Below are 26,643 nucleotides of genomic sequence, written 5' to 3' on the forward strand. Positions count from 1 at the left end.
GTTTTGGGTACCCAGATCGGGATCCAATAGGATCCATATCCATAAAATCTAGGAGCACAAGAGTCGATGGGCACCCCGATTGGGAGCCAATCGGATCCATATCCATCATTTTATAGGGGCAACCCTTCCCAGCATTGTAGAATAATATATAGAAAAATTATAATAATAATATAACCCACATAAGTGTTTAATTCTATTTTATATCAAATTATTTATGATTTAATAAATATAAGAATATATTAATAATGGCGATAGTATCAAACTTGATCATTAACGGGTAAAATTTGGTGTTAGTATACACGAATTCATATGCACTAGAAAACAATTTCCAATGTTAGTACCCTAAAATGAGAAATATAACAAAAATAAAAAAATGAGTAACTTGTAATAATATACTTAAATAAAACATAATATTTAAATACCAAATTAGGTAAAATAAACATAATTACTATACTAATAAGTAATTTAATATATAATTAAATTATATATTAATTAATAAAGTTAATATGTGAAAAAAGAAAAGAGCAGGAGAGCAGAATAAACAGGGAACCAAAGATAAATCTCGATTTAATCGAAACAGCTCAATTATCTATCTCTAGCAACCTGACCAGAAAATTCAAGAATCACAGTTTAGTAAAACATGAATTATGAAAAATGGGAGACCTAAAGGGCAACAGAGAAGCAACTCCAGCGATCATGTTGACAAAAGCTCTGTTTCTTTTATTTGCTTTTTTTTTTTTTTTTAGTAGTATATAACAATCCATTGGATGAATATCCAGTCCTCAACCATTTCAATCTCTGAACATTGTTCAATACTGGAGATCACAAACAGTTGTCCATGCATGCATGTGTGAAGTCCAACTTATAAAACCTTGGCTGCTTACGGAAAATAACCACCAAAACATCATCCAAAGGAAATATGTCATAAAAGCAGTAAAATACTGTGGGACAGACAAATGTACTACAACTTATATGCAGCTTTGTCATTGCTATGAACAAGCAGTCGGGGTTATAGCTTTAAGGCAAATTCAGTCTTCCTAATCAAATAACTAAGCACCATGAAATATGATAAGATCCACTGGAAAATGTATGTTAACTTTCATGAATTTTTCACATTAAAAAAAAGGAAGAAGAAGAAGAAGCAGAAATGGAGTGCTCCTTGACTGGAGAAACATCATCATAAATAAAAAGCTTCTTTCACAAGCAGTTCACAAAATGAGTGACATAAGAACATTCTAGTTAGCCTCAGACCTTCACAAGTGTTAACAAGAACATGGGGACACGGAGATGAACCTCCTTGTCAGATGAAGGAATGCAATCACACTTATCAATGCTGCCTAGAAATGTGGTCACGAAAGGTGCCTAATAACAGACCAACTTGAAACACGAGAGATTTTCTGGTTTTCCATTGCAGCACCTGAAAGATCATGGAACATCAATCACAACTGAAAAAAAATGGTATGAAACAGACTTTAGTCTAGAGCAAGCTTAACTCCCCAGTCAAAAGAGATTAACTGACTTTAAATCACTGGCCACGAGCCGACATGATGATGAATAGTCAGGGCATTAACCGGCAAACAACCATATCATATGTCTTGAAATATACTGTATACTGGAAACAGAACAACAGTGAATATCTGAATTATTTTCAAAGACTTAACTCCTAGTGTTAAAAGCAATCATTTCATTTTTTTTTCTCTTTTTTGAAATTGATCTAAACTATCAGTAGGAATATTGCAATACTCACAATGCAGTTACTGCCTCAGTTTATGTAGTCATAATTTTGTCATGGTATTTGTCAGAAACTGTAGACAATGAAATGTCTTTAAATCATTGTCACATGATTGTAAAAAACAATTAAATCCTAAAGAATTAACTGGCTAATAGGTATAACAAAGGTCTTGGGACATGCCAGAAACTGAAAATGCAGAAAAATAACTGATAGTAATCTAATCTTCTAGCACTTTTAAGCGAGAACAGCTAAACAGGAGAATAAAGATATGCTTCTCATACTGTTTAAAGCAAGATCCACTTACTATGTCAAATCCTGTTGATTCATATTAACCAACCCTAATCTCAGACTAAACAAAAAGCCTTGCTTTAGCGGCATGAAAGGGATGTTTCCTAGAATAACCCTACCTACCAGGCTCTATACCCATGAGATTATCTAGAAACAAAAAAATCTAATTGCTTTTGATCATTATTTTACCCAAAAACCCTTCTCTTCTTTTTCTTCTAATAATAGAGCAAAAGAGACCATTTTCTGGAACTTTTCCAAAATTAAAGTTAAGTTGAAAAGAAGTAAAGCCTTCAAGTACATAAAAAAGCAGAGCATTAAGTGTACCAGATATAAATTTAGTTGAACAATTAATAAAGCCTCACATATTTAACTTAAACTAAATAGTAAACTAACATGTTTTGATTGGATAAGTTTATGATACTGGTCCTTAATTAGCATACTTAATATATTGTACCATAAGCAGATCTAATGTACCTAAAATTAAGATCAATTGTGTCCAAGTGCACAATACCCTTACCTAGACAGTGATACTTTCTTCATTACATGATTGAGATATATGTTAAATCTAAACCTTTTGGTTTATTTTATAATTATTCAAAGGGTGGTCCATTATTGACTAAAATATAATGAAGTTATAATGGTTTATTATTTACTACAATATAATGAAATTATTTATATTTTTATTTCAAATGCAAGCACAAACACCAAAAATTAGTTTTCCAATTATTCCTGTTATGTGTTCAAACACATGAGAATTGGTTATAAAGAATTTTTCTCAACATTAAATTTTTCAAAAGCAAAATAGTACTATTTGCAGGTTCGTTAATACCATGAAGCCAAATGCTAAGGTAACCTTGGTGGTCTCTCTTCAGTGGACTCCCAGTGGTGGTTCTTTGGCAGCAAGTATTTGACCAATAATTGATCAACCGAATCAACACTCCCTATGTTGTTTCCTGTGTTGTTGTTTTTTCAAATAAATCACCTCTCCCTTTCAAAGTTTTTTTGTCATTTGATGTAGTAAAAAAATCAAACCAATTCTCCAAGCTGGTTGACAAAATGGATACACCATTCTGTTTTGTACAGAATCTTTTTCCAACTTTGTCCCATTATATGATCACCAGTAATCATTGCAGGAGCACAATCCACTTCTAAAATAGTGGAAGCGTGTCCGATCCCTAACAACTATTTCTCTGTCATAAATATTGGATATGAATTTCATTGCCCGATGACAATCAATGCACATTCTTAAGTTCTTCACTATCCTAATGGTCATCCCAGGCTTTGACTCTATCAATCCAAAAGCAACTGCCAATTTCTCGCTATGGCAATAAATTGCATTCTCTTTCTCTTCCTCTCCTATATCAATCAGGACTTCTTCTTTATCTGGGACATATCCAGCTAACTTCATCTCTTTAGACATCTCATCTAGCTTTGAATAGATTTCATCAGAACGTGGATGAGATCTATCTCCAGCCACAAATTCATGGACCATGCCATTCATCTCTGTCAAGCTACAACCTGGCGTCTTTCTTATTCCCCTCTCCAGCATCATCTTTCTCACCCTTCTGACATCTTCCCATCTTTTACAAACAGCATAAATATTTGATAAGAGTATGTAGCCTGCACTATTTTGAGGCTCTAAAGTGAGAAGATTTTTAGCTGCTGTTTCAGCCAATTCTATGTTTTTATGAAGTCGACATCCACTTAGAAGAGCCCCCCAAACTACAGAATTTGATCTTATAGGCATGTTTTCTATAATGTCTAAAGCTTCATCCAAGTGTCCAGCTCGACCAAGCAGGTCTACCATACATCCATAATGTGTGACATTAGGCGTAAGTCCATGGCATGAACTCATACCAGAGAAAAATTGTCTTCCTTTTTCTATCATTCCTCCATGAGCACAAGCAACAAGAACACCAATGTAAGTTACCTCATCTGGTGTAACCAAAGCTTTAAGCATTTTATCAAACATGTCGAGAGCTTCTTCCTCATAACCATTGGTAGCAAGGCCAACAATCATTACTGTCCATGTAAACTTATCCTTTTTAAGCATCTTGTGGAAGACTTCACGTGCACTTTCAATGCTTCCACATTTAGCATACATATCAATCAGAGCGTTCCCTACATAAACATCAGTTTTAATGTCACTCTTCTCAATGTAGACTCTTATCCATTCCCCTACTTCAAGTGCACCTATTTGTGCACAAGCTGTCAATATGCTAACCATGGTGAACTCATCAGGTTTAATCTTTGCAACTTGCATTTTCTGAAAAATCTCTAGTGCCTCTTTAAAGCTGTTGGCCTGTATATACCCGTCAATCATGGCTGTCCATGAGACGAAGTCCCTTTGAGGCATTTTATCAAATATTTGCCGAGCTTGATCAACCTGCCCCAAGTTGGCAAATCCAGTAACCATAGTAGTCCAAGAAATTACATCCTTGATGTTCATGTCATTGAACAGCTGGAAAGCAACATCCATGTCACCGCATGAAGCGAACATGCCAATTAATGCATTTTCTAATATTAAATTGCGTTCAACTCTAGACTCCTCAATATATAGATGAAGCAGTTTTCCAAAATTAATATCTTTCAACTTGGCACAAGCTGACAGAACCAAAACAATGGTGACTGTCGTGGGTACTAGGTTTTCTTTTCTCATCTCATAAAAAAGCTTGCAAGATTCTTCAAACCGTCTGCTTCTATTATATCCTGAAATAATGGCATTCCAAATAACAACGTTTTGTCTAGAGCTTACACTAAAGATTTGACGAGCGGAGTCAACTTTTCCACACAAAGCATATATGTGGATCAGAGCATTTTGAACAAAGTCATCAGAATCAAACCCAAATTCCAAGATTTGTGCATGATACCCCTCAGCACTACTCAAAGCCATTTCACGACTGAAGGCCTTAAGCAAGAAAGGAAAAGTGTAATTGTCGGGATTGATTCCTTCCCGTAACATCTCTGAGTAGATATTAACTGCCAAATCAGGTGAACTGCAACGGGCATAGCCTTTAATCATGGTATTCCATACAAACACACTTGGGTGCTGAATTTGGTCAAATAGGCGTCGTGCAAGCACCATATCGCCAGTTTCCATCGTGCAAAGAAGGGCGATTAGTTGCGTTAGTAGTTGGGTGCGGCGAATCAAGCCTGCAATGATCATTCGTGAATGAATTTGTTTGAATTCTTTCATTGTTTTGCAGCTTTGGAGGAGAGAGGATAAAGAATAGTTTTTCTTTCGAGGGGAGGGAAGAATGCGGGTAGTCGAAGAGTGGGAGATTGAAGAAAAAGATGCGACTGAGACCATCTTCTTGAGGTTGGGTAGGGTAAAGTTGGTGACCGAAGGGATGGGCTGAAATTGCATAGAAGTATGTCATGCTTCGACTGTCCACCATTCGAAGTCAGGAGATGTTCAGTCGGCAGAAGCAAAATTTCATAGTTAAGTTTGAAAGAGCTTTAATGTTCATGAGCTCCACCTCTGCTTCCAAGTTCAGCGCAACCTTGTACCGAAAAAAGGAAAAAAAAAATAAAAAACCGCACCCCCACCTTCCTGGTCATCTCACCAACCAGCGGGCACCTACCCTTTTTCCCAGAAGAAAAAACCAGAGAAAAAAATGAAATATTTCAGAAAAAGAAAAAATATCAAGAGCTACTTTAGTATGTCGACTCAGGTTGGTGTCTATAATACTTAGGTATTAGTGCCCCAAATGGATTCTTGAAGATCAAGTTCATATCCAACTTTCGCACTTGGTGTTAGTGTTGATGACTTCATGTACACTAGAAAACAGTTTCCAATGTTAGTGCCCCAACATGAGAAAAACATAAAAAACAAGAGAATCTCTAAACCTTTACAGTGCACTTAATTACAACATAATCCTTAAACCCCAAATTAGGTAAAACAACCATTATTACTACACGAATAAGTTATTTAATGTATAATTAAATATATTAATATATTTATTAATTGAATTAGATATTTTATTATGCATTAATATGGTAATTACATAAGCCAATGAAATACGTATATGATTAATTACAAATAATAAATAAATAACGTTATAAATAAAAAAACGAAAGTAATACGTTAAGTTATTAATTTATTAATAACATATGATATACTTTTAACCTAAAAATGAATATTTAAAGAGAAAAAATTGATCTAATCTTAACTTTAACACACAATATATTTGTACATAATATATTTTATGTATTATTAATTAATAATATATTATCACAAAATTTAAAACCATTGGTTTAATTAACTATAGCAATCGGATAATTATGCCAAAATAATTTATCAAATTTTTATTTTAATAATATTTTAATTATGAATATTAAATCACTATTTTAATATTGTAATTGTAAAATCAAAATAATTATTTTATAAATAAAAATTATAAATTAATGATTTTTATGAAGATAGTTTAATTTTTCCTAACTTAGGAAAAATTAATCATCTTCATCTTCCTCCGCAGTGAGCCAGCGGGCAACGGTGATGGCGACGGGGACGGGCTAGGCAAAGGCGACAGCGACGGGCAATGCCGACAGAGGCGGCGCTCCGACGGTACGCCGAGAGGGAGAAGAGAGGGAGGCCGAGAAGCTCTGCAATAGAGCTCGACCTCCCGTGCTCTGCGGGAATGAGAGAGGGCTGCGGGAATGGAGACGAGAGAGGAAGCAGAGAATGAGAGAGGGCTGCGGGAACGGAGACGAGCGAGGGCTGCGGGAATGGAGACGAGAGAGAGTTGCTGGAACGGAGACAAGAGAGGGAGCAAAGAATGAGAGAGGGCTGCGGGAATGCAATGGCAGAGTGGTGTGCGACAGAGAGAGCCCCGAAAGACAACCCCGCGCGAGAGTCATGTAGATGATTCTCAAAATCAGGCGGAAAGCGTTTTCCGCCGTTTACTCTTGGGATATGAACTCCTGATTCATGTATATTCATGTACATGACATGAATTTCGGCGCCCCCTAACGACACCAGGACATGAACTGCGTAATGTGCATGAAGATCATGTCCTGAGTCATGTGCACTAACCCCCCCAAAAAATAATTACATGAATGACCTTTAGGTTTTAGCATTTACAACCATTAATCATACTCTGCTCCAATCATATATAATTAGGGTAAATATCTACATAATCAATGTGCTCCTCCCTTGGTTTTTATACTTAGGTATTATTTACACCAAAAGTGTAGAATCCACATTGGGCATGGAATCAGGTTAAGTCTAAGCCTCAACCCTTATATCTAGGTTATTTTTTAATAAAATTTCAATTGGTCGGATTCGAATTATTCCAATTCATACATTTTCTATACAAAATAAAGTTTGTTCAAGCCGCCTAAAATGGATTTGAAATTAGTCAAACTTCAGTTGGATCTAAACCAGGTTCAACCATCAATAGCACCCTTCACATACATGAGTTTAGGTTATAAGGTTTTCCAATATTGCAAGTGACAAGAGTGAATGTATTAATTAGATACCTGGTCTGGTTTGTGTTAAATGTTGGCGTGAACTGTTTGAGCTTTCTTTCAAATGAGAAAATCTTCTCTAGAATCAAAACTAAAAAGTTTAGGGTCTTATTGTAATATAGTAATTTTATTAATCTATAAATAGAGCTTCAGGGGGAGGGTTTGGAATCATCAAATCCATAACCCTTTTTCTTTCTGTTTTCTCCCAATGGGTTTAGGGACCTTGTGCCGCCTTAGGAACACAAAAAATGGAAAATTCATTTTTCCTTTGACTAATACACTTTTAGACTTTTATGTTGGTTAGGACAGGAGAACTTTTCAATAACCTATTTGACAAAATTTTTGTGTTCTAGTGTGAGATTGTGGGAGTGAGTACCAATTGTTAGTTAGTCGGATGTCTAATTTATATTTGCTCAAAGTTAATTTCATGTGGTCAAGATGTCTATCAATTTCAAGTCAGAATTAAACTACATGGACAGATTAGTATAAACCAGAGATGGATTAAAAATAAATTAAAAACCATGTTATTCACCAAAACAATGATAATACGGAGCGAACACGACCAAATTCCAATCCTCCAAAAGAAAGGCTTCACGAAAAATAATATTTCAAAAATTGCAGAATACCTCGAGTCTAAACGTGTTAGCTGAAAATTCCCAAGCCTCCGGAGTTCAAACTACCGAGCTTTCTTGTGACAATCGAGCAGTAGGTTAGCTTCGGAAATTCAACTACGTCCGTCGGCTTCGTCCAATTTGACACGTCATTTTCCCCGGTAAACTGGAAATACTGTCCTTGATGCAAATTTGATTATTCTTCAGGTGACGTGAAGGGAGAAACGGCGGTCTTTGTCCTTTTTTTTCCTGGAGAGTCGGAGCCGTGTTGGGTTCCGAGGCCTGCTCTTTCCGAGGTTGGTTGATCAAATTCCTCACCCTGTACCAATCAGGACCGATGTCTTGTCCTCTCAAGCTGGCCCTCACTGAATCCTTGAATTCGCTTCTTACTCTTTGGAAGCTAGTGATTGCTGGAGCCTGGTTTTACGTCTATGCCCCGCTTTCATGGTTTAAGAAAAGTATATCTCGATGAGATGCTTCCCGACCGGGATATCCGGGATCTGGTACCGATACACTACTTGGTATAAGGTGTCATACGATGATAGGAGTTATGAAGCCCTGGTCCTGTTGCTCCCAATTGCAGTCTATGGGTCGATAGTTCTACGACGGTCCCGTTGAGAGTGGTGAACGGGTGGATATCTCGACACCGAATGAAAGACGAATATACAGGGTAGTTTGGAGATTTCAATGCGTCCTTTCTATCTGTTTCCTCAGCGTGTAGGAGAGCTTTTGGACAGATTGCGCTTTTGCTTTTGCTTCATGGCAATGCTATAACAGATGATACGGCACTTTTGTTGCTGTTGGAGATCTTCTCAGAAAGAAAAATCTCATGCACTTGTCTTTTGTCATAAACGAACAAAGTGTACTTTCCAGTTAATTAAGCTCATTTTCTTGACCAACTTTTTAATGGAATCTGCTTCCACCGACCTTGTTTAATCTCTCTCCTACACTGCCGGTGAGGTTTTGGGGTTATCTCTCTCTTCCGCCTGTGCTGAGGCTCTGGGTTTTGAAGGCGGGGGATATATGGAAGCTGTTATCCTGACAAAAGGGGCTCCTTCCCTTCCTTCAAATCCCAGAGCAAGAGATTTCTTCCCTTCCGAGAGACTTACCTTGCGCCGTCGTGCCAAAACGAACAAGCCTCTTGATGTTAGGTCGTTTTTATCTCTTAGGGAGAATGGAATCCCCAGGGGGCCTCTTCGTGGTTCAAAATTCCATGTGTTTCAAAGCAAAGAGAGAAGTTTTTACGTTTGCAAGGCGGAAGCTGCGGCGGATGGATATGTTCCTATTAGCGATACAAAAAAGCCCACGTTCCTGGGCGTTGAGGTTTCGACTCTGAGGAAGGTTATCCCACTTGGATTGATGTTCTTTTGCATTCTGTTCAATTATACCATACTGAGAGATACAAAAGATGTGCTGGTTGTCACAGCTGAAGGCAGCAGCGCTGAGATTATTCCCTTTCTGAAGACTTGGGTTAATTTGCCCATGGCTATTGGGTTCACGGTGTTGTACTCTAAGCTTGCGAATGTTTTGTCTAAAGAGGCTCTTTTCTATACCGTTATCCTGCCTTTCATCGCCTTCTTTGGGGCTTTCGGGTTTATCCTGTATCCACTTAGTAATATAATACACCCCACTGCCCTGGCGGATAGGCTCGTAGCTGCATTAGGGCCAAGCTTTCTCGGTCCTGTTGCAATTCTAAGGATTTGGAGCTTTTGTTTGTTCTATGTCATGGCTGAGCTATGGGGGAGCGTCGTCGTATCTGTTCTGTTTTGGGGCTTCGCCAACCAGGTAAAATACTGTAAATAAGATATATTTTCGTTGAATTTTGGTCTACTTGGTGTTTATGTGTTCTGTTTGATGATTCCTTTGTTCCCTGATATGGGTTTCATCTAAAAGCCGGGCTGCCTCAACTGGTTTCGTCTGTTATGGTTTCAGTTTTGGACCTTATCTAATAGGATGTTTATTTTCTTTTCTTTGTTTTCATCTTTTGTTGATAACTTCATCTGTTTGTGCTTGCTTATGCTTGGAATTATCTTTTGGAGCTCCCTTTGTTGAATCTATTCTGGTTATTTTTACTGTGCCCTGTTGTTTTCTGAGTATGGAGGTCTGAGAGATGTTCAGCTCTTCAATGAAATTAGTCTTTATCTGAGACGTTTCTGCGTGTTTAGAAGTGATATGTATTTCTGCAGTTACCTTCTTAATCTTTATCTGCGTTTCCATAATTTTTTTACTTATGCTCCTCTGCTTCTCGTTTACACACTATATTTGTGATGCTTGCTCTCTGTCATTTTTAGGTTTTCTACTTTCATGCATTTCTGATCTAGTATTGCTTGTCAAGACTGATTTCTTGTATTTAGTAGATTTTTAGAAATTTCCTTCATTCCAATCTTCACTGGTGTGCTTTGGCATTATTTAATAATTGGTTTTATAATTAACTTAACCTTTCTCAATCTGAAAGGCAGTTTGTGCAGGGCAGAATTGTGAAGTCAATCTAGTCGCCTGTATAGTTGGGAAGATGCAAATTTGCGGGTTCCCTTGGAGCCTTTCTCTGTTTTTCAGAAAACCATTGGATAAAAATAAGTTTGAATGACCTAAAAATAATTCATACTGCTAGCATCAAGATGATTAATGAAATGTTTTGCGTTGGGACTGCTCTTTAAATAACTCACTATTATTGATGATGAAATAAGTGATCTTCCATTTTTACTAGGTTTTTCTGTTTAACAAATTTCCTCTGAAGGCCAAATGGAGTGAGCCCACAGTACAGAGAAAAATCTCTATTCTCAAATTTGACCTTGCATTTTTTAGAACCTTAATTTGACCGCATGTGTAAGGTGCCAGCTTAATATATTTTCTTTTGTTTCCAGATAACAACAGTTGATGAAGCAAAAAAGTTCTATTCTCTTTTTGGCCTTGGAGCAAATGTAGCTCTCATATTCTCAGGCAGAACGGTGAAGTACTTCTCTAATCTCCGCAAGAATCTGGGTCCTGGGGTTGATGGTTGGGCCATGTCACTTAGGGGAATGATGAGCATTGTAGTGATTCTTGGTCTTGTCATATGTGCACTATACTGGTGGGTCAACACTTATGTTTTGAATGATCCATCTCTTCCAAAAGCGAACCGCAAGAAGAAGGTACATCCTGTTGGTTAGTGTTTTCCCTTGCAACATTGGTTCTTCCATATTAAATTCATATAAAATAATCCATCTCTAATTCTTTTGCAGGAGAAAACCAAGCTGCCATTGAAAGAGAGCTTAAAATTTTTACTATCATCAAGATATGTTCGGGACCTTGCAACCTTGGTGGTCGCCTATGGTATTAGCATAAACCTTGTTGAAGTCACTTGGAAATCAAAGCTTAAGGCCCAGGCAAGCAGATTCTTTGCTATTCCTCCCTCCTTACGGCTTCCAACCAAGATAGTTTTGTGACATTCATTTGCTTTATTTTGTTTACATTTTTTTTCAAATTGCAGTTTCCAAGTCCAAATGAATATTCTTCCTTTATGGGTGATTTCTCAACTTGCACCGGGATAGCAACATTCACCATGATGCTTCTAGGCCGCTGGATACTAGAGAAATATGGATGGGGTGTTGCAGCCACGATCACTCCTACAGTGTTGCTACTCACCGGAGTTGGGTTCTTCTCTTTGATTTTGTTCGGGCAACCTTTGACTCCTATGCTTGCAGGTCTTGGAATGACCCCATTACCAGCAGCTGTTTACGTGGGAGCCATGCAAAATATTTTCAGCAAGAGTGCAAAATACAGCCTGTTTGATCCTTGCAAAGAAATGGCTTACATACCTTTGGATGAAGATACAAAGGTTTGTATCTATCCTACTCCCTTCTACTGATGATATTGTAATTTTAGGATGTCCTTATTGTGGAACATAAAGTGAGAAGTTGCCCATGGTATCTCATGGCAATCTTAGGGATCAACCTTCTTCAGAATATCCGTGAGATGCACTGTAGATTGCTTCGTGTTACATTGTCACTTTCACGCATATATCTCATCTTTAGGATATGCATCTGTTACCAGCCAACTAACACAACAAAACACAGAAAGCTAAGGAAAATCTTTTAAAATTATATATGATATAATATAATATAACTAAACTAAGATTCTCAAGAGTTATTGAAATGTTCCTGAAGGTCCATCGTGACGTGTATTCATTTTGTTTCTCTTTAGGTGAAAGGGAAAGCAGCTATAGATGTTGTTTGCAATCCGCTTGGCAAGTCTGGAGGGGCGTTGATCCAACAGGTCATGATTCTCTCATTTGGGTCCCTTGCAAATTCAACTCCTTACCTTGGAGGAATCCTCTTAGTAATTGTTCTGGCATGGCTTGCCGCTGCAAGGTCTTTGGATGCACAATTCACAGAATTAGAAAAGGAAGAAAAGGAGGCCAAGGAAGAAGAGGTTGTCACTGAAGCACTAACAGAGTATTCTTCGAATGGGACCAATGGCTCACTTCATGAGAAAAGTACAACAAATGGATCGGCACTGAAGCCACCACAGACTGATGTGTCTGAAATTTCAACTGGAGGTTCACTCCCCCTCTCCCAATAAAAGCCTGTTTCTGGCAGAAGATTTGGTATAGGGGAACAATAAGAATTCTTTGAAATGGGTTGGGTGTTGCAGGGAAAATCATCGTTGGAACGAATAAGGGGGATGAGGGGGGGAAGGTGGCCGTGGGGATGTTCTTTTCGGTGGGCAACGATGTTATGTTGTTCAACTAAGGGGGACATTTTTTGCGCTAGCCTCACAGAGAAAATTTAAGGAACCTAAATTTGGTTCATTACTTCAGAAACATCTCTTTCTTTTCCATCAGAAATAGAAAATAGACCGCATGTTAAGGAGTATCATGATTGTCAAAACTTTGCCAAACTATTTGGTCGCTGGGATGGTATGGACCTGAACTGGTTGGCCCTTCTATGAATGGGATTTGCTCTGCGGAAACACCCTTTTGGCTATAACCAAAGAGGATTCCTACAAGTATGTTTTAGCTGGACAACCCAAATCACAACTAATGTTAATGAGGGTTGAACTAGTGTCAAACTTGATTTGATAGTTCAGCCTAAATCCTGTTTGTGAATAGAATAAAGACTATTGATGGAGTTATTTTTTCTTTCTTTTAGGTATATTAAGCTGGTTATTATACATTAATATGTCTTCCCCAGCTCTTAATCGACCAGAACATACGACATATCCCTGCAAGATTTTATATGAGCTTTCCATACCGACACTGTAAAAGAATGAACAAGGATTTCCCCCACCGTTATCGTACCAGAGGATGTTTTTAGACGCAGAAAGACAGTTGCAGCGAGAGGCTCCTTCGTAAGGTTGTCATTTTCGATCTTCCGCAAAGGGAAAGATGGAGCTTTAATGAGATTTTGGATCGTCCGCACAGTGCCTACGGGGCCTCTCTCCGCTAAGAAACAATTCATTTAAAGAGCCGTTGTTCTCTATTATACCAACAAATCTTTCCCCGTCAGGGTATCACGCCATCAATGCATCGTCGCATCATCTTTGTTGCTTCTTGGTAAATGTATTGTGCAAAAGTGCAAAATACCTGGACTGGAGCTTCATGATTCGAGAATACCCATCTGGATTATTCTCTACTGTTATTTTCCACCACAAAGAACAATGTACGCTCTGGGAGCGGGTTACTGGATTATGGCGTGGGGGACCATGGATTTCTGGTGCTCCTCCTGCAACATCTTCTCTCTAGTCTATATATCCTATCAGCTCCTGATCCCAGAGTGTAAATACAAGCAGGAGACAAAAAGTCACACCGCCGAGAGGGAGACTGGACGAAGAAGCAGCCGCTGTACAATTCTCACCTGCTTTTAGTGAGGGTTACGATGAGGCCTACCGTCCCTAGACAGTCAGAAGCAAAGACTGCGGTGCCGGATTCAACCGCCAGGAAGCAGGCGTCACCAAACTTGGCCATGGATTGCTGGTTCGACGACTCGGGCATCCTCGACATTGACTACTTTGTCAAAACCCTTTCGGGTATTAAGGCCAAGGGTGTCCGTCCGGACCTCATTGGCTCCATCATTGCCCATTACGCCTCCAAGTGGCTCCCTGGCCTCTCCTGCGACGACAAACTCATGTACCAAAACGACCACCCCCACGACGCCGCGCCGGAAAACGTCACCGCCACCTGGATGAAGAAGAGATTCTTCGTGGAAACATTGGTCGGACTATTGCCGCCCGAGAAGGATTCAGTCTCCTGCAACTTCCTACTTCGGCTTCTCCGGACGGCGAACTTGGTCGGAACGGAACCGGCTTACCGGGCGGAGCTGGAGAAGCGGATTTCCTGGCAGCTGGACCAGGCGTCCCTCAAGGAGCTGATGATCCCGGCCTTCAGCCACACTGTTGGGACGCTCCTGGACGTGGAGCTGGTCCTCCGGCTGGTGAAGCGGTTCACGGGATTGGATGGAGCCGTCAAGGGCGGAGCGGCGCTGGTGAAGGTAGCGAAGCTGGTAGATTGCTACCTAGCAGAAGCTGCCCTCGATGCCAATCTCACCTTGACGAACTTCCTCGCACTGGGTGGTGCTCTTCCAAGCCATGCTCGAGCAACCGACGACGGCCTTTACCGTGCCATCGATACTTATCTCAAGGTACCTAATAACTTCGGAAGATTTCACTTCGTCTACTACTAGACCACTTAACAATACCAAGATCATTCATCGAGGAACAGTTCCGACTCGCTGATAAGATACACAATGGTGTCTTCTTATTCATTCAGAGTGAGAAAATAAGGTGTCAATTTTATCAGTTTATCTATTTTTTGGAATTCCTAACAAAAATTCTCACTGCATTGGATAATTAACTACCCATTTACCGTTTGTGATAAATTTCGGGAGGTAAAATTTGTGATGCTGTTGTTACCTGCAGCAGCAAAAACAACAGGTTATCCTATTACAGGTTACTCGATAGTTTACTGATTGCCTAAAAATAATGGATACTGAGATGGTGCTTCCTGCTATGAAACTTCTGTAACTCTACTTAATTAGCTTGACATCCAGCCAACTTCAATTTTCAGGCCCATCCCGATACAACGAAGCAAGAAAGGAAGGTTCTGTGTCGACTAATAGACAGCAGGAAGCTGTCCCCGGAGGCATCCCACCATGCTGCACAGAACGAACGCCTGCCGGTTCGGGCTGTGATTCAAGTGCTTTTCTCCGAGAACACCAAGGTCGATCGTCTCCTCGAATGGAGCGGGTCCTTGAGCGGGGCTCGCAGCCCGAACATGAGTCTTGAACCTGCCGTCCGATGCCTCTCAAAGCGGGAGGTATCGGCACAGCAAATGGAGATAAGGAAACTGCGCGAGGAAGTGATGAGGCTCCAAGGGCTGTGCAACGCGATGCAGGTCCAGATGGAGAAGCTGACTGAGAAGAAGAAGGGTTTCTTCAGGTGGCGAAAGCTGAGCACCCCTTCTCTCCGTCCAAGCAGCGCAAGCGAGAAGCACATGGATGATGTCACCGAAGTATGTGGTGTGGGTATCGGGCGTAGAACCCCTGTTGAGATGAAGACGAGGCTAGTGCAGCACCACAAGACGACTCCTAAATGGAGAAAATCGCTGTCTTGAAAGTCTTTTTTAACACTTGCCCAACTCTTTTTTGTTTCAACTATATTGTTTATCAATCTTTTCTCATCATTCTCGTAATTTTTTTTTATGTTGCACCTAAAATATTTGTAGTCGAACAATGCGGAGCGGGAACATCAAGATTCAAGTAACTGGGCATTTTAAATTCATAATCCAAGTTTCTGCTTGATGCTGGTCTCGGTTGAAACGAAACCCATCATCAGAAATCCTTCATGAAAACGATCCATGATAGAAACTGTGAAACTTAGTCTGTTCTCGTACTAGCTTGAGTAACGTTTGGTTTTGGTTTGGTTTGTGAGTTCACAGTTTTTTATTTTAATTTGGGTAACATATTTATTATGTAATTATATTTTTTTATTATTAATAGAATGGGCTGAAATTAAGTGATCTAATTTTGTTAAGCCCATTAAGGAATGAGCCATGGATATGGTCCATGAATATGGGCCAATTGAATAGATATCATAGGGAATTATGGGAACCCTATATAAAAAGACACAATATGGTTATGGTCCCCAATATATTAAATCACACACAGTTTCCTTCTCCCCATCCGGAAGAGAGACAAATGTCCCATTGAGGAATAAGGCGATTTAGTTCAGGAAAACCATATCCGTTCTTATCGTTCGTCATAGAGATTTTGCATCAGAAGGCGAAATTCACGGAATGGATCCAATACATGTTAGATTATTAGGATTTTTAGATTAATTCCGTGGAGTGCAGAAATTTTAATTTCTCGGCGGAATTCGTCTCCGGCAAGTTCACCTCCAGCGCGCAGAGGAAGGAGAAGTTGCACTTCTGTACGCAGTGCGCAGCCGCATCGTCGGACGGTGCAGCGACGTCCAACGGGATAAATGGGAGCGGCGACGCAATCCGCTACATCGATGCCCCCCACATCCACCCCCGCCCCCTGTTTTTTGTTTTTTATGTTTTTCTCCCTGCACATGAGCAGAGAGAGCGAGGATGACGGAAGAAGTTGTCTGTTGGCAACGTTTTTTCCGTCGTCGCCATTGATTTTTCGTCGTCGGAAGGGGAAGGGAGCGTCGGAAAACAACAAAACCACGTTGTAGCATCAACGTCCGGCAAGAGAACAGGGGAGGGGCATCGAAGGAACCTTGGGCGACAGCAGCGCCCGTCGGGAGCTCTGTCGTGGCTGTTGGGCGACAGCAGTGCCCGTCGGGAGCGCTGCCGTCGCCGTTGGGCGACAACAAGTCCCGTCGGGAGAGCTGTTGTGCCGTCGGTGCGATGCCGTGCCGTTGGGCACTGCTGGCGCCCAACAGTGCCCCATCGTGAGGGTTGTCGTGGCCTTGGGCGGCAGCAGCGCCTGTCGGGAGGGCTATCGTCGTCGTTGGGCGACAGCAGCGCCTGTAGCCTCCACTGGGCGCGCTGCCATGCCCATTGGGCAACTGTAGTGCCGGTTCACTGTAGTGGGCGTGCGTCCGTTGGGCAACTGTTGTGCCCGTTCAAAGCAACGGGTGCGCCACTATGTCCGTTGGACAAACTGCAGCATTACCATAAAAAAAAATAACTCGGGGTTTTTAAGACTTACCTAATGAGATTGACTCGGGTGAGTCAATTCGAACCGGTTGCTACAGATCGGGTTGAATCGGGCTAAGCTGGCTCGACCAAGCTGACTTTTGCGTTTAGCGTATATGCCCAATAAGGCTGTTCATATTTGTTTGTTACATTTGACTAAATATTTTGTTTATATATATTATATTACAAAACATTTATTGCTGCTCCAAGGAAATAAAGGTCAACGTTGCGGCGCTAATGGGGCGGTGCCACAGTGTTGGGCAACTGAATAAAAAAAATTATTTTTTTCAGTTGGTCTAGTATTTTCAATCAAATTGTTTGAAGTTACATGTTGCCAAAGTAACATCTGTAATGTAGAATAATTTGACTAGAAATACATAGATGTTTGTACGGAGTTATTTATGCAAATTGTACTCGGCCGGAAGACACAATTTGGCCAAATAAACAATGTGCCTGTGATGATAAATACGTGACAATTATAAAGACTTTTCATGTGAATAATAGTCGGTCTAAAGAAAGGCTATTGTTTGATAGAACTGATTGTCAGTATTTGATCATTGCACTGAGAGTACCACTTACAATTAATTTCTCTGTCCAAAGACTAGGAATTAATGTTGTACTAGGTATCTTGAGATGGGTCCCCAATTTGGATTTTATTTTATACTTGTCTATTTTTCTTTATATGACATGCTAGTTAATGTGAGTATGCTTGTTTATTTTGTTCTTTATACAGCTTCTATTGCTACTGCTTCAAATGTTACTGCTCAAATAAGCAGCATTCCAATGTTAAGCAGGACGAATTTTAAGGCCTGGAAAGATACCGTGGAAATTGTCCTCAGTTGTATGGATTTAGATTTTGCATTTAGGGCAGAGCCACCCATTTCTACTCTTGATAACCACAATGAGGTTAAAATTGAGAAGTGGGAACGCTCTAACCGAATGTGTTTGATGATAATGAAACGCTCCATTCCGGAGGCGTTTTGGGGCTCTATGACAGAGAGTGAGAGCGCCAAGAAGTTCCTAGAAGAAATTGAACAATATTTTGCCAAGAATGAAAAATCAGAGGCGAGTAGCCTTATGGCTAAACTCAATTCGATGAAGTACAAAGGCAAAGGGAACATAAGAGAGTACATCATGGAAATGTCTCATCTCGCATCAAAACTCAAGTCACTTAAGTTAGAGCTGTCTGAGGACTTACTCATGCACTTGGTTTTGATCTCTATTCCTACACACTTTGGACAATTCAAAGTGAGTTATAACACTCAGAAGGACAAATGGTCCGTAAATGAGCTTATATCTCACTGTGTGCAAGAGGAAGAGAGGCAGCAACGGAATAAGACTGAAAGTGCTCACTTGGCCTCAACCTCTCAGTACAAGAAAGAGAAGAGAGGTAAGGATACTGTGGTAGGTTCTTCTCAGACTAAGAAATAGAAGAAGCAGGCTGAGGAGTTTACCTGCTTCTTCTGCAAGAAGTTGGGACATATGAAGAAGGATTGTCCCAAGTACGCCGCCTAGCGTGTAAAGAAGAGTATGCCTCTAACTTTAGTTTGTTCTTAAGTTAATTTAGCTTCTATACCTAAAGACATTTGGTGGGTGGAATTTGATGCTACCACTCACATTAGTATGTCTTTGCAGGGTTGCCTGTGGAGCCGATCACCAAGTGATGCTGAAAAATTCATCTTTGTGGGCGACGGCAATAAAGTTGCAGTAGAGGCTATAAGAACTTTCAGATTACAATTAAGCACTGGATTTTATTTGGATTTATTTGAGACATTTGTTGCACCGTCTTTTCGGCGGAATTTAATTTCTATTTCCATTTTGGACAAATCAGGTTTTTCTTGCTCTTTTAGAAATAATAAAGTTAGTCTCTACCAAAATTCAAATTTTGTTGGTTCCGGTTCCTTAATCGATAATCTATATATGCTTGATATTGTTAGTTCTTATAGAGAAATATTGCAAATAAGTTCACGAGGTACGAAGCGAAAATTAAGTGAGAATTCCGCCACATTATGACACAAACGTTTAGGACATATCTCTAAACAGAGAATTCAAAGGCTTGTGTTGGATAGAATTCTAAAACCTTAGATACTACAAACTTCCAAGTTTGTGTTGAGTGCATCAAGGAGAAACAAACAAATGTTAAAAAATTAGGTGTCGAAAGAGCTAAAGATGTCTTAGAACTTATACATATAGATATATGTGGTCCATTACCTACAACTTCATGGAATGGCCAACAGTACTTCATTACGTTCATAGACGATTACTCTAGATTCGGTTACCTATATTTAATACATGAGAAGTCACAGTCCCTGGACATCTTCAAGTTTTTCAAAGCTGAAGTTGAACTTCAACTTGGAAAGAAAATCAAGGCTGTCAAATCCGACCGTGGTGGTGAATACTACGGACGGTATGATGGATCAGGAGAACAACGTCTAGGACCCTTCGTGATTTTCCTCAAAGAGTGTGGAATTGTTCTGCAATACACCATGCAGGGCAAACCCAGCATGAACGGTGTTGCAGAGCGAAGAAACCGAACTCTTAAGGATATGGTAAGGAGTATGATCAGTCATTCCTATTTGCCAGAGTCACTTTGGGGAGAAGCTCTCAAGACTGCAGTGTACATCCTTAACAGGGTACCGAGCAAAGCAGTTGCCAAAACCCCCTATGAACTTTGGAATGGCAAGAAGCCTAGCATTAGGCACTTGCACATTTGGGGTTGTCCAGCTGAGGCGCGGCCTTATAGGCCACATGAAAGAAAATTGGACTCAAGGACGGTTAGCTGTTATTTTATTGGTTACGCTGAACGCTCTCGGGGTTATAAATTTTACGATCCCACATCACGATCCTTCTTTGAAATGGGAAATGTGAGATTCTTTGAGGATATTGAGTTTGGAGGGGAAGAAAACATAAGGAATGTTGTCTTTGAAAAAGAATTTGTTATTGATAGTGATCAGGTCTTCATACCTGTTGTTGTTCAAGACACAGTTCAGGCACTAGAGGACAATGTTCAGGCTCCTATTCCTGACATTGTTCCAAATCAAGACAACAATGAGATTTTTCCTCTTGCATCACCTTTAGTACAAACTCAACAACCTCAAGAAGTACCATTAAGGATATCCACTAGAGAGAGGAGAAATGCGATTCCAGATGATTATATCATATTTCTCCAAGAACATGAGGATGGCGTCAGATTGATAGAAGATGACCCGATTAACTTATGTCAAGCCTTGCGCAGTTCTAACTCTCAAAAGTGGATTGATGCCATGAAGGATGAGATAAAGTCAATGAAAGACAATGACGTTTGGGATCTCATCGAGTTGCCTAAAGGTGTGAAGCCCATTGGTTGTAAATGAATATTTAAAACCAAGAGGGATTCAAAGGGCAATGTCGAGAGATATAAAGCCCGTCTAATCGCTAAAGGCTTTACTCAAAGGGAAGGCATAGACTATAAAGAGACTTTCTCTCCGATATCTTCGAAAGACTCTTTTAGAACAATAATGGCACTAGTGGCTCATTTAGATCTAGAGCTACATCAGATGGATGTCAAAACTACGTTTCTCAATGAAGACATTGATGAGATGATTTATATGGTACAACCAGAAAACTTTGTATCTGGTGATCCAAAGTCTATGGTCTGTAAATTGAAAAAATCCATCTATGGTCTCAAATAGGCTTCCCGTCAATGGTATCACAAGTTCCATCAAGTCATAACCTCGTACGATTTTGAGGCGAATGTTGTTGATGATTGTGTATATCATCAAGTAAATACATCTTCCTGATATTATATGTCGATGATATTCTACTCGCTAGTAGCGATATAGGCTTACTACACGAAACCAAGAAATTTCTGACGAAGAAATTCGAGATGAAAGATCTTGGTGATGCCTCTTTTGTATTAGGTTTACAGATACTTAGAGATTGTTCTCAAGGTATCCTTAGGTTATCACAAAAGAGCTATATTGATAAGGTGTTGAGTAGATTTGGCATGAAAGATATAAACCAGGAGACACACTCGTCGCTAAAGGAGACAAGTTTAGTCTCAAACAGTGCCCTAAAAATGATCTTGAAATAATAGAGATACAGAAAATTCCCTATGCATCAGTAGTAGGGAGTTTAATGTACGCTCAAGTTTGTACTCGTCCCGACATAGCATTTATAGTAGGAATTCTGGGTAGGTATTTGAGTAATCCGGGTATGCAACATTGGAAGGCAACCAAACGCGTAATGCATTATTTGAGGAGAACAAAAAACTACATGCTTACTTACCGGAGATTAGACAGTTTAGAGATCATTGGGTTCTCTGACTCCAACTTTGCCGGATGCCAAGATAGTAGACGCTCCACATCAGGCTACATCTTTATGTTGGGTGAAGGAGCTATCTCATGGAAGTCTGCTAAGCAGACTCTCATAGCATCTTCACCCATGGTTGCGGAGTTCATTGCTTGTTTTGAGGCATCCAACCATGGAATATGGTTGCGAAACTTTGTCACTGGGCTACAAGTGGTAGATAGCATTGACATGCCATTAAAGATTTACTGTGACAATAACTCGGCGGTACTTTATTCCAACAACAATAAGAGCTCAACGAAGTCAAAGTTTATTGACATCAAGTTTCTAGTTGGTAAGGAGAGAGTTCAGAATAAGTAGATTTCTATAGAACATATAGGGACAGACTCTATGCTAGCAGACCCATTAACCAAGGGTTTACCGCCTAAGGTCTTTCATGAGCACACTGCTCATATGGGCGTTATTTCTGAGGATACTTAGGTTTAGTGGGAGTCATTTTTTGTACTATATGTTTGCTTTAGACATTGAGTTATTTGATTTTTTTAATAAAATTGATAGCTTATTATTTTATTTATGAACTTGCTTGTGTTTTTCTATGTGCAATGTTCACATTGCATTAAGGACTATGGAAAGATCTCACTAAAGACTAAAGAAATACCAGTTAGAAATAGGCATGTTTGAGATCACATTGCATGTAATTTCCATGCTACTCATCCATCTTTGATCTATGTCATTGAGTGTATTAGTATGGTGATCATCGTGGTTTAGTCACGAATGTAATGTGATGAAAGTCGTGGTGGTTCCATTATTAATATATACGATGGTTCCATTATTAATAGTATATAGATGTGCGCCTAAAGAATTGTGATATAATTGTTTCAGGAGTGATATTTAACCCAAGTGGGAGATTGTTAGGAAATTCACATTTCCTATTTTAATTTGGGTAACATATTTATTATGCAATTATATTTTCTATTATTAATGGAATGGGCTGAAATTAAGTGATCTAATTTTGTTAAGCCCAATAAGGAATGGGTCATGGATATGGGCCATGAATATGGGCCAATTGAGTAGATACCATAGGGAATTATGGGAACCCCATATAAAGAGACACAACATGGTTATGGTCCCCAATATACTAAATCACACACAGTTTCCCTTCTCCCCATCCGGAAGAGAGATAAAGGTCCCATTGAGGAATAAGGCAATTTAGTTGAGGAAGACCATATCCGTTCTTATCATTCGTCATAGAGATTCCGCATCAGAAGGCGAAATTTACAGAATGGATCCAGGTATGTTTTTCAATCCTAATATTCTAACATGTTGTAAATTTTGAATTAGAATTTACTATTACGGAATTCAACATCAATTACTTAAACTCAAGGTAAGGAGTCGGACCGAACGCCAAACCTTTCCATCTCTGGAATTTTCAACGAACACAAACCAGCCTTTCCATCGTGTCGGCATCTACTAGTCGACAGACCCAGCTTCCCGACATGGCTGATCCTCGGCCGAGACAAGAGCTATGTAAGTTGAGTGCAGGTCGCAGATTTCCTTGCTCGTCATCTGTCATGCATCATGAGCGAAGAGATGGTGAGCGATGGGGATGAACAAAAGGGAAACGGGTTCAAACTTTGTGCAGGAAATTTGTGTTTGTTGTTAGGATTCTTCATAAACAAAGACCGACAAGGAAATCCTTAAAAAAAAAAGTTGAGAGTGGGATTTGAAACCACGGCCTCAACTTAAATTTTAGGAAAATAACCTCTAAACAATCTCACCATTAGTGTTATCATTGGATACGTTTCATAGATATTTGAATAACTAAAAAATTAGTATATTTATTTTTATGCCATTTCTCATTTAATACATATGAATTAAATAATTTTACACGCAAATATGAATGTATAGATGCATATTTATGATAATTTTTCTCTTATGAATTTTTTTATTTAGGTTTTTATGCATACTTAATTTTAAGGAATTAATAATTGGTATCAATTTTAGTCAATTCTGGTGTCAAAATTTTAGTTTACATTTGAATAATTGAGTAATAGCCACATCATTCTTAATTATGAAAATGTCTAGTGACGTTAAAACTTAATCACATAAAGTTAATAACATAAAAATTATGATTAATCATGGAGATATAATAATTTAAGTGATTAATCAGAATGGGAGAGAAATACTTTAAAAATAATTTTTCTAGTTGCCCACAAGCCTAGAAAATTCCTTTAAAGAGAAATTTTAATCTCATCATAAAGTGATATAGCTCGCTTATGTGTTATAATCTAAGCCCACAGGAAATATTATAATATCATATTTATTTATTTGTTTAAATTTATTTACATGGATAAATATTCAATATTTAGCTTCATTGCATGTTTTAGTAAATTTTTTGTTTATTTTGCAGTTGCTCAAACTTTATCTGTTCCAAATTTTGATTCTTCTTATATTATTTCTCTAAATAGAGACAATTATACTGATTGGAAGGAAAAATTTCTCTTGTCATTGGAGTGCATGGACCTTAACTTGTACTTGAGTGGATAAACCTCCAATTTCGGTACTAGAGCTCGAGTATTTTATGCAGAGTTTTAAATGTAGGTTGGAGTTCAAATTTTAATTTTAAGCTCGAATTGTCAAACTTAGTTCGAACATATGCAAGTTTGAATTTTCCACCCCTAGTGTGGGCCCCACACTGCTCACACTTCCCACGGAAGGCCCCTCCCCCTGTTCTCTAGTTCCCTGAGAGAAAAACGGGGAATAAAGCCTTTATCCTCCTACCACATAGTTTTAAAGCTGAAATTGTGGGGGGGGGGGGGGGGGGGGGGTTGCGCGGGATTCATGATAGGTTCAACCACATAAAAAAATTACTTTTAAAAATCAGTTGCTCTTTTATACAATTTTAAAAAAAAATTATCTCACACTTTTTTTCTAGAAGCTATCAATTTCAAAGGTAATTCTCCAAGATAGCCCGGTGCAAATGTAATAATATTAATAACAGAAGAAAATTAGCAAATAGTATATTAAGCACTCTTGTAAATCTTTTTTTTTTTAGTTTTTGAAATTTTAATTCCAGAAAGTAGAATTTTTAAGTTGGTCATGTAATAGTCCACTCAGGTTGAAACGTGAAAAAAAAAAAAAATTTAGTAAAATTACGTTTCTAGACCATTAATACTTCATGTTTTTTGGAAACACTTTTTTTCTAGTTCGGAATTCTTACCAAGAAAATAATATACTTTCCAGGAAAGATTTTTTTAACCAAGATGGGATAGAAAATCATATGGGAATTTTTTGAGTAAGTATTTGACAACTGATGCGATAATAATTTCAGTACATTGTAATTTTTTCATGGTAATTTTGTATTTTATATTTTGTTTTATCAAAAATTTATCGGACAAGTATTGAAATGTATGGGATTGATTATTAATTTTTATTTATTTCCTTAGAAAAAAACACTAACAAGTCCATATAATTTTTCTTGAAGATTTCTAAAATTTTCATGTAATTCCCTAATAAGGCACTAATAGAATTTTATTTGAAGGTTTATTGGAAATGAATGTCTTAACAAAAATTAACTTTTCCTAACATATAAATTTCCAATTAAGAGTACTAACGAAACCTAAGAGATCCACTATGTCCATAGACTTAGTCTAGGAGCTCAATGTAGTTAAGTGTATGGGACAAGAAGGATACGAGGATTTCCACATTGTTATCACTAGGGGTGGCTTCGAATCGAGCCGGCTTGCGAACAGCTCGATTCGGTATACCCGAATCTTGAGCCTAGTTCGAGATCTAGGATCGGCTCGTTTAAATTAACGAACCGAGCTCGACCGAATCGAGGTTTGGCTCGAAAGCTTGCGAGTTGGCTAGTTAATTTAATGAGCGGCGTGGGATTCGGGACCGGGGAGCGGGACTGGAGCGCCCAACAGAGCGAGAACAATAGCGATAGCGAGGGGGGGGGGGGAATTCTTCCTCCCCTCATCACCGTCGAGCCCCTCCGGCCACTGCTGTGGCCACTTTTGTCACCGTCGACAGTTGCCTCGCCGGCCGTCTTATGTATTTCCATCGTCGCCGATTTTGTGGCCGTCGCTCGATTTCTTCCCCCTCGTCTACCTTCTCCTTTGTTTCCATCACCGTCTTTTCCCTCAGTGTCATTCCTCATCTCAATAGAAAACCAGAACCAGCAAGGGGAGATGTCTAAGTGGAAAACCAGAACCACGGGGAGACGATACCACCCATAGTCACCACTAGTGGAAATATCTTCATGCGATGGTAGTGAAAAAGTTATCTTTATTACCTAAAGATTTTAGTGTTTTTTTTTTTTATTCCGCATATAGTTTTAGGACTTCTTTCTTCTTTGCGAATGAAGCCAGTAGTGTTTAAAGTGCATTACTTTAATCGATAGAATATTTATGCAGAAGAAGTATTTTTTAATATAATTTTATTTATTTTTAAATAACGAGAATAATATTAGAGAAGGAAAACGAAATACAAGAGCAAAGAAAAAGAACTACGGAAGAAAAATATGAATTTCCTGTTAATATAATTATTGAAATCAATTTTCAATTTTCCTTTTGGGAGTTGTTATCTAGACGCATGAGAAGAACCAAAAACTCGAGTTTTTAGTAGCTGTGGTGGCTAGTATGGGATACTTACGCCGACCATCTGATGTGTGGGAACGCACCAACTCCTGGCGCATTCTCTACAAAGATCCACTGGACGCCTCCCGGGGGGTAGTGGACAACTGGACAGACATACATCACTCCATTCATTCATGATTCATTATCATGCCTGATCCGCCTTAGCTACATACCCGCATGCGCGAATTTCCGTCCTTTTTTAAGGTAAACACGCCGTGATCGACGTCTCCTTCCGGTATTCTAAAGTTGCAGACAAAAGTTTCTTTCAACTCCTACCACGAAACATACCTTTCCAGAAACAGGAACTGCAACTACCCGAATAAAAATATTCATGGCATTTCGTCATTAGGAGCTAAAGAAAAAGTCTTTTAGAAATGAACAATGGAATCAGCTCTAATTTTTTTAGGCGAGAAATTTCAGACTGTATCTACTTCTGCTTGAAATAAAAAGGTCCAGTGAGACTTACCAGGACAACCG

General features: G+C 39.1%; 4 protein-coding genes across 4 annotated transcripts; 3 read left to right on the plus strand and 1 right to left on the minus strand.

Annotated features, from left to right (window-relative positions):
• Window positions 1–3,134: 3,134 nt before the first annotated feature.
• LOC137945612 (putative pentatricopeptide repeat-containing protein At3g15930) lies at window positions 3,135–5,512 on the minus strand. Its single transcript, XM_068791556.1, has one exon. It carries the CDS (start codon window positions 5,385–5,387, stop codon window positions 3,135–3,137), a length of 2,253 nt encoding a protein of 750 aa, XP_068647657.1. The 5' UTR covers window positions 5,388–5,512.
• A 3,531-nt stretch (window positions 5,513–9,043) lies between these two features.
• Window positions 9,044–12,901, plus strand: LOC137945615 (plastidic ATP/ADP-transporter-like). Its single transcript, XM_068791560.1, has 5 exons — window positions 9,044–9,885; window positions 10,965–11,231; window positions 11,322–11,465; window positions 11,570–11,917; window positions 12,283–12,901. Exons 1-5 carry the CDS (start codon window positions 9,124–9,126, stop codon window positions 12,658–12,660), a joined length of 1,899 nt encoding a protein of 632 aa, XP_068647661.1. The 5' UTR covers window positions 9,044–9,123; the 3' UTR covers window positions 12,661–12,901.
• A 978-nt stretch (window positions 12,902–13,879) lies between these two features.
• On the plus strand, window positions 13,880–15,813 carry LOC137945617 (coleoptile phototropism protein 1-like). Its single transcript, XM_068791562.1, has 2 exons — window positions 13,880–14,717; window positions 15,143–15,813. Exons 1-2 carry the CDS (start codon window positions 13,956–13,958, stop codon window positions 15,686–15,688), a joined length of 1,308 nt encoding a protein of 435 aa, XP_068647663.1. The 5' UTR covers window positions 13,880–13,955; the 3' UTR covers window positions 15,689–15,813.
• A 5,650-nt stretch (window positions 15,814–21,463) lies between these two features.
• LOC137946728 (secreted RxLR effector protein 161-like) lies at window positions 21,464–21,886 on the plus strand. The gene has a single exon (XM_068793040.1). The coding sequence runs from the start codon at window positions 21,464–21,466 to the stop codon at window positions 21,884–21,886; it is 423 nt and encodes a 140-aa protein (XP_068649141.1).
• The last annotated feature ends 4,757 nt before the right edge of the window (window positions 21,887–26,643 follow it).

The sequence above is a fragment of the Aristolochia californica genome, unplaced genomic scaffold (genome assembly GCF_029961685.1).
Source record: "Aristolochia californica isolate CCGP_79_NKW_82.1479 unplaced genomic scaffold, dmAriCali1.0.hap1 SCAF_12, whole genome shotgun sequence".
NCBI lineage: Eukaryota > Viridiplantae > Streptophyta > Magnoliopsida > Piperales > Aristolochiaceae > Aristolochia > Aristolochia californica.